The sequence below is a fragment of the Pyxicephalus adspersus genome, chromosome 11 (assembly GCF_032062135.1).
Source record: "Pyxicephalus adspersus chromosome 11, UCB_Pads_2.0, whole genome shotgun sequence".
NCBI classification, from domain to species: domain Eukaryota; kingdom Metazoa; phylum Chordata; class Amphibia; order Anura; family Pyxicephalidae; genus Pyxicephalus; species Pyxicephalus adspersus.
Window position 1 is genome coordinate 35,910,565 of NC_092868.1, and position 12,648 is coordinate 35,923,212.

The window sequence follows — 12,648 nt, forward strand, 5'->3', positions numbered from 1 at the left end:
TTAAGCTGATTTTTGTGTCTTTTATTTTTATTAAAATTTTTTTTTTACATGATTGTGCGTTTCAGATATTTTTTATATTCATGATATCTACTAGAAGCCTGTTCGGACATATTTCTGTAAGTTACAGGTCTACAATTTAAAAAAAAAATTTCATGAAAAACAGTGTACCGCTTTTGGTACAGAAATCTAGACATCAGTGTAACCCCCAGGTGGTTAGTAGGTAAAAGTGTATAGAGGTTTTTACTATTTGTGACAGGCATACTTCATCCATCCCTTTAGGTGTAAGGAATTGTGTTTATTCAAAAATGAGAACACATTTTCATCAATATTTAGAAAATGCAGCCATTCCAGTGCTGAATCTTGCTAAGGATGGGCTTTGTCTGCTATTGGTAATAGAAAAGGCCCTTATGTTGTCAGGAATCCTTGAAGCTTTTTAAAAGCCTTTATAAATGTACATTGTTTAAAACTACAGCCACCATTTTTAATTAATAACCATTTCAGTAAATCCACTTAATGGGGAGCTGATGACTAAGCAGATTCCTGACGTCATAGCACAAAAGGCTAACAGGAAAGCAGAAAAGCTATGTGGTGATACCCTAAAGTTACCCTAATTTTCAGGTATTTATTACTTCTTCACTAGAAAGATTTATCCTTGCCCTGGCTCACCATGGTCACTGAAATTTAGTTTTCAATAAATCAGAGGATGTCTTCAGATAAGGACACTTTTTCTTGTGACGACTTTCATAGGTGGATTTCCTTACCTTTGGATAGATTTACTTGTCATCTACTGGCATCTACAGAACAGGATCTTGAAGTTCAACAGGTATAGCCTACAGCTCGGTGCCAAATCCTGTTGGCAAACTTTGGTGATGTTCAGCTTTATTTGTGTCACAAATATTTGTGTTGAATTTAGCACAGACTCAAAGCAGAACACCAAGTCTAGTCAATAAATAGCATAACAAAGTAAGACATATAGTATATCAAGTTTTGCAGAATTTGCCTTGCAAAAATATTTTATTTTAATGCCATACAAGGCCAAAGCTAATGTTACTATAGATAAAAATATAAATTTTTTTTATAACTTGTCCTATTTAAAATGACACAAAAACTGATTTTACTACAAAGCATCGTATTACATTTTTTATTGTAATAAAAGTGCTTTTTGTGTATGTTGCAGTAAAATTTAATGAACAAAAACAATAAGGTAAAGGTACAATATAATTAGTTAATTAGGGCTGATTCGATTTGGATGGCTTTGACTGAAATTACTAGATCAAACAGATCTGCAGATGCATACAAGTGTGCATACAAAAATAAAAATGTATTATTACCACACTTATCTCTTTTTCTGTGTGAGCAGTGTTTGGTAACACTGGGTCATATGTCACTGTTTTCACAGTAGCATCTTCTAAAGCTGCACCTTTTACTCAAAAACTTTTCCTGCTATTTTTGACAGCTAGCAGCCATCTGGTGCAGGTGTAACCTACAGTCTCTTATAACTTTTTACCAAGGTTTTATGTTATGACCTGCATTCGTTAAATATGCTATTGTGAAAATATAGCATTAATATACCCTTTAGGCAGCCAAAATATTGAGTGAAATGACGACAGTATCAATTTTTAGAATAAATCTTGAAAAATCACTGATTCAAAGGAAAGATTAATCTATTTGACTTCAGAAAGTAAGTGAAATCCATATCTATGCTAGCAAAAGCAAGTGCAAATACAGCAAAATTCTTGCTACGCAAGTAACTGCCCACATGGTTTTGTAGCTTGGGGCAACTTTCCAGGTTTTTGAAACATTTAAAAAAATCATTTTTCCTTAGGTTTCTTTTTTAATAAACCAGAAGATGGGAGGGTTTTTTTTAGTTTTCTTTTTTTTCCTGGAGTAGATTTTTTGTTTAAAGGGGTGCTTAGTATATGTGATGTACCTGTATCCAAATCTGACTCATCACTACACATAGATTCCTGCAGTTTTTTTACTCTCAGATGGTTGTTGATTTCATTGATTGTGGTAGCTAGACTCTTTATTTTTTGTTCCAGGGATCCACTCTGCTCACTGGATGTATTCTGATTGGATATAATTGATTTTTGCAACTCCAAGAAGTTGGTTTTTAGCATCCTATTCATCCTCTTTTGCAGCTTTAGGCTTTCACAAACATTCTTTTGTAGAATTATTAGAATCTTATTTGTTTGCTGTTGTTGAGCAATAAGTTGGTCTAACTTACTGTCCCAGCTTGGTGATGGCTGCAGAGAAAGCATGGTAGATGAAGGCTCATTAATCTCTTTTGATGATTGTGCTTGGTGCTTAGTTGCTTGCCTTGCTGCCTCAGCAGTTGAGTATATGCACTCCTTTGATTCGCTTGCTTTATGGTGCTCTACTGCTTGTTTTGATACATCAGGAGATTGTTGTATTCTCTCTCCTAAGGTTTTTGTTGTATGATCAAATAATTGTTTTGATACCTCATCAGATGAGTGCGGAACACAAACATTCTCAGGTCCATCTACTATGCAGCAGTCTGGTGATGCCGTATCTTCTTTTTGAACAAAATCTTCTTCTGAATCCCAATTGATATCTGGAAAATAATGGTAAAAACAGGAACTCTATGTAAGCGTTAGGACAATGATCAAATTTTTTTTTTTTAACTGAAAAGAATCAATGTTCCTAAAATCTTTGATATTTTTTTCACAACTTATGTACCCTATTTTTAGTGACATAAAAATACCTACATGATGTAATGTTTGCCAATTGGGTAACACTAGCTACTGAGACCAGCTGTGTGCCTACTTTTTCTAAAGTACACCATTATATCTGTTGACATTTTTTGAATAAGTAATTAAAAAGGCAAAATGTCCAATTTCCATTGGATGTATTTCTGTGGGGGCTAGGATGCAGGGGGTGGGTTAACTGCACTGTAATGTATATGGTACACAGTGCTTCATTGTTCTGACATGACAGAGCTTACACACTAGACCAGTGTTTCTCAACCACGGCTTCCTCCAGGGGTTGTTAGAGGTTCTTTGAGCAATAAACCACTTGTGACTCTCAGGTTAGTTTAAGGGACACCACTGATCTTTTTGGCTGTGTAAGGGTGGCATTCTTCCCGTTGAACACCACACTAAAAGATGGTGAGCTGCGGATATAGTAATTATAACAGGGGTTACCCCCCGGTATTTCAAGGGTCCCCCCATGTCAAATAGGTTGAGAAAAGCTGCACCAAACTGTGAAAACACAAGAAGCCATTGTCATGTCAACCTAAAACCAAAACGGATATATTTTTAAACTATAAGCATAATGATTTGTTTAACAAAAAAGATGGGTGAATGTACTTGAAAGTTAATTGGACGCAAAGGCTCTTATTTATTAAAGTTCTCCAAGCCTGGAGAGAATTCACTTTCATCAGTGAAGCTGGGTAATCCAGCAAACCTGGAATGGATTTCCTAAAAGTCAATAGCTATTTCTTAGCAAATGTTTTCAATCCTGGACTAGATCCATTGCAGGTTTGCTGGATCACTCAGCTTCACTGATAAAAGTGTATTCTCTCCAGCCTTGGAGAACTTTATTATATCAGGGCCATTGAGTGTATTTTAATGCATTTAAAATGTATTTAGTGGGTACGGGTGATTGTATATAGAAGCACAATACACAGTTTGTGTCAATTAATGTAATGTATTGTGCTTTCACTATTTGTATTGGGATTGCAGCAGCACTAGGACTAACAGTTTGTATGGAGTTCAGTCTGAAAACATTTTTCTGGCACTGGATGAGTACTAATAATTATATTGATTGCAAAGCCACTAAACATGGTAAAAAAAGGTACATAGGTACATCTTTACCGCAAAGGTCCTTCAAGCACTTCCTTTTTTAGGATGACAACTGACAACTCCTTCACTGAACCTAACTAGTAACCCGGACAAGAAGAGGTTGATAATTTGTGCTTCCCTCGTCATTCATGGCTGTAGCTAGTTAGGTTTTCTTTGTCACATACTGTGTAAAGCTTTGGTCCAGCACCAGTACTCACCAGGCACCAGTCACTCAATCTTAACATTCTTCACCTATAGTAAGCCGCTGCTCAGCCTTGGGAAACTGGGTGCGTTTCCCAGCACACGGTTGCCCCAGGACAGTGCACAAGGGATGGTACCTGGGGAAGGGCTGGCAAAGGACCACAGAAGCTCACATATCAGCAGTACCAAGATTCCAACAGAGGCAAGTCCAGTATACAGGTCATTCACAGGTAATCCGTTCACCAGATGAGGTACACGAGGACAAGGCACAAGCAGAGTTGGGTCACAGGCAAAATATCAGTATAGGCAGCGTACAAATGATAGGTCAGCAACAGTAAATAAAGTGAATACAATAACCAGCAGCAAGTCAGCCTAGCTTAAGGCTACAACAGGCACTGGTAAATGGGAGCTAGGAAGCTATAAAGCCCTAGCAGCCATAGGCAGCGCAGAATTGAGCTAGGGACTAATCTGCTCCCAAAATCTTCTTTAGCTGTTCACAGCCTCAGACTGTGCAGGTGATCCTGAAATAGTACATTCCAGTCTGCACGGATAAAATTTGCTTCTATTTCTTTTTTGTCCTTGCTACTGCAAGTGACATCGCTGGACAAAACAGGAAACGCAGGATACAGCAGTGGTGCCCAGCACTGGCCCGATAAGCATTTCCTAACATACAGTTTTTACAACACAATTTCTATAATGTGTAATTAAGTCTATAAAATGGGTTAACTTTAAATATATTACTGAAATATATTATTATTTAGATGTAGCATTATTACCTTTATCAAGTAGAGATTTATTAAAGAGCTGAGTGGAAGTGTTGCCTTCTGTGAACCAATTGAAAAACGTAGCAATGATCTTGTATCTTCTAGGGATTTCTGCCATAGTCATATTACCAGGCTGTGAATCCTGAGACATTGCTGTATCAACATAATTCTTAACTTTTCTTTTGTAATCCTGCCATTTTTTTTTGCATTCTTGAAGTGTTCGCTTAGTGTCACCTTCTCTATTAACTTTTTCCATCACCTTATGCCAGATGAGATTTTTCCCTGCAGCATTAGAAGGATGAGGGCCAAATAACTGGTCAATGTGCTCCAGGATTGTATCTACAAGGACATGGACTTCACGGTCTGTAAACTTGTCCTTCCTCTTCCTAGGTGTCTCTGTGGATAAAGTTCCAGAGTTTCCAGCCTGAGGGATTCCCCGACTTTCTGACATGCCAGAATTGTCTTCTGCTCAAAACATATAAAATAAAAAAGTAATAGATGTAAATATTGTATTTGTGTAATTGTATAGGGTTATTTTTTGTAACAATATATTTAGAATCTTCTTTTTATATCTATTTTCATTTTACAGATATTGATTTATATTTTATCTCTATACATACATGTAGACCGAGCTGCCCATATCCAGCAAAATCAAACCATATAACACTGACAGGGGGTGCTTACAATAGTCAAGAAAAAAACATTTCTGTAATGGCTTTAAACATTTTTTCTGAAATTAGGCTTTCATTACTTTGCCTTTTACCCAAAGTGCAATTAAAAATAAAAATTTAGCTCACATGCCTCCTACACAATTGCTAGTGACAGAGTCAATCATATGTCATTTATGGTTATTGCCTAAAATTCAAATTTGAAGGGGTTTGACATGTTCTGTTTTCCTGTGTGTGATCTTTCATTTAGAGTAATTAACAGCAAAATAATAATAAAAAAATCTACCTAGTCTCTGCATTACGGAATATTTGTAGTGGGCTGATACTCTTTACTAAAAACACTACAGCATTGTGTGTTTTCATATCTATGATTTGTGAGAATGATTTTTATAGAAAGGTGTGACTTGAGTTTGAATAGTAAATACAAAGTTAAAAAGTGGGAAGACTCGGGAGGGTATGTAAATTTCAATAAATATTGCACCTTACAGTTATACGATGTGGTTACCGGATTAGTTCTTTCTCAGGTTTTTTCCCTATATTTAATACGATAATCTTACTAAATACGATAATCTTACTAAAGAGGACTCTACATACTTACTTTTCCCACTGCCCACGTAAGGAGAGAATAATGATTTAACCACAAAAGGAGACTGCTATACTGCAGAGCTTTGAGCGGCTTTATATTCTTATTTTCTCTTACTCCAACGCAAACTACCCTCTTCTGTTTTTCTCCAAGTGAGAGCTTATTTGTAGAGGTGACACCTTTATAGAAGACACGTCTATGATCTCTGTGTGGTTCTTTGCTAGCTGATTTCTAAAGTTGTTCATTAACAACTCCCCAAGTCATATTGTATCCTGAGGCTCCGAAGGCAAATTCTCTAGTTGCAAGGTAAGCCATTTACTAATCATGAGCTTACGTAAATGCCTGCAGCCAGATACAGTTTGACTTAGGCGTGGCAAGAAGTTGAAACTATTTTTTCTGATTGTTTTACTTTTGTCAATACCATATCTTGGCAACATAGTTGGCGTCATTGTTGAAGTTTCGTGGTTGACCTAAATGAACATAGTTTCAAGCTGATCTCCAGCCCTCTACCCCACAACTTTCTAAACCAATAGGAAAATAGAAAAATACATAAAACATGATCATTTGCTGCTCTTCTCTCAAATATTTTAACTTTTTCTGTATACAGGTTGCAACATTCTTTTTCAGGTGTTCATATCACTTAATTTATGACCTCAACTCAATATCGGTTATCCAGGGTCCTTCCAGTATACAAACAAATAGTTTCAGGCGATAGGACCAGCCAGTGTGGGCACACATGCCATTCAGGAAAGTTGTCAGTGAGAGGTGTTTGGGCAAAGACATACACTGCCAGACGTGTTTATGATGGTTTGATTAAGTTTAAGTGAGGGAAATCTCTTCACTGTGGACACACAACAATAATTGGGATGGGGTAGGACCTGTGCCACCTTTGTACTGCTGTCTTTATGTATGATAAAAAGAAAATCTCTTCTTGTCTCAACTGCAATTGGTTTAATAAATAGGAAGAAATCTCCCCAATGGGAACCCAGCTAGGAATAAAAACCTGACTGTGGATCAGATACAACGCCTCTCATTCTATCTAAAGCAAACAAATTTCGGCAACAGCTCTATCAATTGTAAACAGACATTACCTTTGTCCTTGGAAGGAGTTGTGGGGAAATAATCTGTGATTTTCATCAGGTTGTCAGATGGAGGAGTCAACATCCAGTGCCTTTAAAGAAAACAGTGGTCAGTGGTAGGTACACTAGGAAATGAATTGCTCGCCATAAAATTTATATTATGGCAAAAGTATTATCTGCCACTTTACTATTAATTTGAAGCTGATGTTTAGGTTTTATGCGTGCATTTAGCCTTTCCTAATTACTTCTGTCTCCCTTCATCAACATACTAAGAACATTTTCTGGTTTAATTACATACCTTCAGATCACTGGGTCTCTTTGCTACCCTATGGGCTAATTCTTTAGAAGTGTTTAGCAAATAACAAAAAAGCAAAAGAATGTCCTAGTCAGCCTGTTTTTGCATGCATAGCACCCTGTGATTTGTTCATATGTGATCCTTAGTCTCCCAAATTGAAATCAATGAAATCTAGTGAATTATAATGTAGGCCAGGACAGGAAATACTTTGGTGGTCTGTGGCTCTGGCTGGTGATCCCCCGAGTGGGGTCAAAAGAAATACCCTGCTGGGGGGGGGGGGCTCAGATCTGCGATAGGAAGTGGGTGGGGTTATACCATCATGACATCACTATGGGTGAGGTTTCTCCCATTTTGAGGGACACCCGGCTCCCCGCGAATGCGAGGTCTCTAGCCGGTAATTGTAGTGGTGTGCGGGACCAAAAAGGTTGGTGACCGCTGAGCTAGATGATCCTGGATGTCCTGGCCAGGAAAAGTCCGGTGCCCTTTAAGTTGTTTCAGATTAAAATGTTCAGGAGCCTGTATAGCTGTGCAAGACTGGAAGTAGACGGAGTTCAGCTTCAGAGCGATCTTGTCTCAGATTTACAAATTAATATAAAACTAGTCCTTTTGTAAAACAAAGACTGTAAATACATACTGAATTGCAACACCAAATGCAGCTTTACAAATGTTCCTGACCCATCATGCCATGGATGACAGTGGAGTGCAGCTTTATTTTATTTTTATAGCAACAAAGTTAATGTTACATTATGTACATTATACACTCACTGAACTACGCCCTTTTCCCTTGTGCAAACAGAATTCTTGATTTTGTTGCAAACTTATACTAAAATACAGCTGAAATACCTGTTCAAAAAAGGGAAATCTATAGAAAAAACATACCCTTGTATTTACATCAACAATTTGTTTGCATATTTATCAAAAATCCCCCCCATACCCATTAAACTTACGTAGTGAGCCTTGCATATAATCTGTTGAATGCTCTGTCAGCAGTCAGAGTTAGTTTCATTTCTTCAGCAGTGAGTCATGCATACTTTTTTTTCAAAAGGCAGCCTAGGGCAGTTTCTTTCTTTACCAATACTATAGGGATTGGCCTTTGTTGTTGGAATAACAGAAAATATCAATGCTTTTATGATTTCATCGTGCCCTTTATTTCCTGAATACTACACAGCTTAAGTATCTCTTTTTTCCTTAAATTGCGCTTAGGTTTATTTAGTTAATTGGGGATATGATAAAAAATATGTCACACGCTGTTTTGCTTAGTAGCAAAATCTTTTGATATATTCTTGTATAGCTGTTAGGCAAGTTTTTTCAGTAAAGTCCAAGGAACACAGTTTGTTTTGTAGTTTTTATGATTTTGCTTGGTGTGTAAATAAATTTTGCAGAGTTACAAGAAGACACAACAAGCCATACTGTAGCAGGAATGGTGAGGCTTTCTGGTTATTCCCCTGGAGAACACCTAAGAGTTAATCATTTTAGCAAGTCAAATACAAAAACATGGAATACTGAATACACATATTGTGGATGTACAGGGGATTTGTGTAAACTGTATAATCTGTGTCTTTGTGATCATCCCGTGTCCTCCTTCCCACACCTATTACGGTGGGAGTGACCTGATAAGAAGAAAGTTATGGCTGTTATGCCCTGATAGGAAAGGAAACAGTTGGTAACATACAAACTATATTCTCATACTAAAAATTGCACATTTTTTCATATTTTAATGTAACAAGGAGGTTTGGTCAAAGAAAGCTACAATGATCATGTAACGAGTTGAGATCAGTGTATATTAGTTAACTTCAGATATCAAAGAATTGAGTGCTGACGCATTTTCTGGATATGTGTAAAGAAATGCCAGCTTCTCCCTGCCTGACTCTTCCCAGTTAGATGTTTTTAAAAAAATGGGCACTCCCTGCGGTAAACTGAGTCGCCCAATCTTGCTGATGGAACTGTTGCTGTTTTGGACTATTGTACGCATTCAATAAAGATAAGTAGTAACTTTTAATTAGGCAGTGCCTGCATGTTTTGTGTCATTCTTTAACCCTTCCTGACACTTGTAGTCCCACAAATACTTCCACCTTGTTACACATACAGAGATCAAAACGATGCATGCATACACATGCAGACATGCAAGCGCTATCTAACCCTTCCTAGCGAGTGAACACTGGCAATGTATACAAAAGGACAACCTAAAAGTTACTTACCTTCAGTAAGAGCGTTTCCTCAGCAAATAAGATTTGGGTGTTCAAGCAATCACCTTGGAAAAGTGGGCACTTGATCTGGGATCTTTGTTGAAGCTTTACAGTGGTCCAATGTCAGCCAGGCAGGGTCTTTTCCAGCTTTCTTGGCTTGTCCTGGCTGTGTTCATCTTGAGTCTACCTTTCCATCTCAGATGGAAACCTTTTATCATGAAAGTTTTTGGCCATTCCTAGTGGTTCCACAAACTCTCTACTCAAACTTAACATTACAGTCGATCAGGAAAACAGTCCGGTCTGCAAACTCTAGGTGGCAGTCTTTCACTTTAATGGCCATTTCTCAGTCATGTCTGTTGGATAAATACTGTTTGCTGCTGTGTTTGCCTTTAAACCAGGGGTTTCATACTCTGGTCCTTTTTTTTGGCCCCCAAAAAAATTCTTAATATGAATTACAGCTCTCCCGCCGCTACTGCAAATCCGACATTTACACTGAAGTAAAACAATTAGAAAAAACAATAAGAAGAAACAAGACTACTTACCCTACTATACTACTGACAACCATGCAGATTACACCAAAGTGAAAGTTTTGTCACACTCCAGGATAAACAAAATCCAAAAGACTTCTCTTGTGCATAGCTTATTGTGGTCTTTTTATTTTTCTGTCATGCAGTAAAATTTAAAAAAAAATCTTAGGCCTCTTTCTCTATTATAGGCTTGTTCCATAAATGTTAAGCAAAACCTCTTTGTTTCCATACAAAAATGTTTTATATCTAATGAGAAGGAAAATGTTTTTTCAATAAATTTCAAATTTGGCCTGCAATTTGGTCCAAGTTTTTAATTGAACTGATTCTTGTGTGTGTGTCCAAAAATCACATGGGGGGATAGATAGATAGATACATAGATATATGCTGACAGTTTATGTTTTGTTTGTGACTTTCTTACAACTTATTAGGCAATTCTGTGCTGTTCACCACCGCAGTGTTTCTTCCCATTTATTCTGTCCACATTCTCAGCCTAGCACAGAATGTAGGTTCCAGAGAAGATCACTAGGTGAAAATAAAGTAAGAAAAAAATGAAAAAAGAAAACTGATGCAGCCGCCACATCTTGGGATCGATAGGCTGGAATATATTATATTTTTGTTCTTAGGTTGTAAACACTTTTAATCATTGTGCCCTTAAGCACCACCAATGGGTCTACACACATTACCTGATCAAGCTCACCTTAGTATCCATCCACTTTGAGTATCCATCCACTTATGTGTCAAATACAACTAAGAAAGGTAGGCAAGATCAGTGAAGGGGGTCTGCAGAGGAGGGTCTTTAATGAGGGGGTCTGTAACTGAAGGAGATCTGCACTGAGGGGTATTTGTCACTAAAGGGAATCTTCTCCTGGACCTGGTTCAAATTTCACATTAGGGTCCATAGGTCTGTAGCTATGCCACAGTTTGTGAGCCCTGAACTCATGAACCCAAGACCTGCATACTTACCCAATATCTGAGAGACAGTTTTTTTTATACCCCACCAATCACAGCATCATTACTCCCTCACTCTCAGGGAACTAAAAATGTTTCTCCTTTTCCTAGATCTTTCAAAATCCTGGAAACGCTGATGGGGTGGTGGACCCATTTAGTTTTTCTGGAGGGTCCATTTTTTTCCCATATCCACATATTGTCCTGCCCGGTGTTGTTCTAGATTGACATAGCTGTGAGTTGAAGTGTGTGGGAGACAAAAATGGAGGATTTGGCTCAGTTAGGAAACATTTTTCTAACTTTATGAGGCTGGTGTCTCATGTAAAGCCTAGATTTTGGGGCATGTTCAAACTGTTTACGAGAACATTTAATTGCAACTTAATTATTGCAAACATTTTACAGAGTACACTAATAGTGATGTTCTTCAAGTTCTACAACTTCACTAGGAAGTTGCCAGCTAAGCTAACAAAAGGAAACGCACGGAATCATCACATGTATTGTAAAATGCTGTATATACACCTGCAGCAACCTCCAGGCAAATGGCAAAATTTTGGGTCATTTTCAAAGGCAAAGATTTCATACTTTCTAACCGGTTTCTTACACAAATCTTCAGTTCTTAATAGTGAAGGGTCCGCTGCTTAAACTGTAATCTCTGACAGTACCCAAAAATATTGGCACTTTTTCGAGATTCTGCCATAGCAAGTAGGTTTGAGGGACAAGCATGGATTATATACATCTCTAAATGCTTGGGCTTCATATCTTCGGTAGGTCTCCCGTGGGAGTTCTCCACTGGAGCTCTTTGTGATGCCCGTTTTCACGCTGTTAAATTTGGCTCCAGTCTGGAGAAATAGCATGAAGGGTGAAGAATATCTATTAATCAGAAGCAAGCAGTTTGGAGTAGTTTGAGCCTCCATACAAGAGGAGATGCAATTTCACCACTAATGTCTGCAACTAGTAATTTCCATTTCGAGTAGTCAGTTGTTTTACAAGGCACTCTTATTGGAAGCAGATGCTCCCATTTCTGTTCTGTGGTCTGTCACTGGCTGTCTATATTTCTTATTTCTTAGTTATTCTTGGGTGAGGGCCTATGCTGAGGTCCACCAGGGTTGGGGTCTATACTGAGGATGGCCAGGGGGATCTCTAATGTGGTCTATCTGGAGTCTGTACTGAGGTATGCCTGGGGGTCTGCAGAGGAGAACTCTATTAAAAGACAGGTTCTGCACTGTGGGGAGGTCTGTATGGGGAGTCTGTAGTGAGGTCTGCCTCAGGGTCAGCACTAAGATCTTTATTAGGGGGGTGCTTCATGGAGTTCCACAATGGGGGTCTGTTACTGAAATCTTCACTGGGCAGAAGAAACTATTACGGAGATTTGCACTAGGATGTTTGTTACTAGGTGCCTTTTGTTGGGGTCTGCGCTCCACTATTCCAGGCCTACTGTTTGCCACAGTGCGTACTGCTTTGTACCTTCTCACACCATGCCCCTTTTTCAAAAGTCTAAAATTATGCTTACTGCCAGCTGCTTGAAGTACTACCTGGGCCTACTGCCTGGGAGTTGCTACTAGAAAATTTATTCCAAGGTGGACATACAGGAATATCC

At 38.2% G+C, this 12,648-nt stretch overlaps 2 protein-coding genes across 5 annotated transcripts in view; both read right to left on the minus strand.

Moving 5' to 3' along the window:
* Window positions 1-12,648, minus strand: part of PCSK7 (proprotein convertase subtilisin/kexin type 7) — a 501,704-nt gene that overhangs the window by 287,746 nt on the left and 201,310 nt on the right. The window lies entirely within an intron of this gene.
* On the minus strand, window positions 981-9,979 carry LOC140341382 (uncharacterized). 4 transcript variants are annotated; one of them, XM_072427093.1, is made up of 4 exons: window positions 9,592-9,979; window positions 7,111-7,190; window positions 4,781-5,233; window positions 981-2,575 (listed from the first exon to the last, which is right to left on the minus strand). In XM_072427093.1, exons 2-4 carry the CDS (start codon window positions 7,181-7,183, stop codon window positions 1,812-1,814), a joined length of 1,290 nt encoding a protein of 429 aa, XP_072283194.1. In that variant the 5' UTR covers window positions 7,184-7,190; window positions 9,592-9,979; the 3' UTR covers window positions 981-1,811. The 4 variants fall into 4 exon arrangements, with proteins under 4 accessions (XP_072283194.1, XP_072283192.1, XP_072283193.1 ...); XM_072427091.1 differs by lacking the exon at window positions 9,592-9,979 and adding an exon at window positions 8,341-8,387; XM_072427092.1 differs by lacking the exon at window positions 9,592-9,979 and adding an exon at window positions 7,397-7,547.

Excerpts from the sequence above, each read along its gene's own strand:
- LOC140341382 (XM_072427093.1), bottom strand. The coding sequence starts at position 7,183 with ATGTTGACTCCTCCATCTGACAACCTGATGAAAATCACAGATTATTTC. Across the intron at positions 5,234-7,110 it reads AACTCCTTCCAAGGACAAAG|AAGACAATTCTGGCATGTCA; the intron begins GTAATGTCTGTT and ends TGTTTTGAGCAG. Across the intron at positions 2,576-4,780 it reads TAAATCTCTACTTGATAAAG|ATATCAATTGGGATTCAGAA; the intron begins GTAATAATGCTA and ends ATTATTTTCCAG.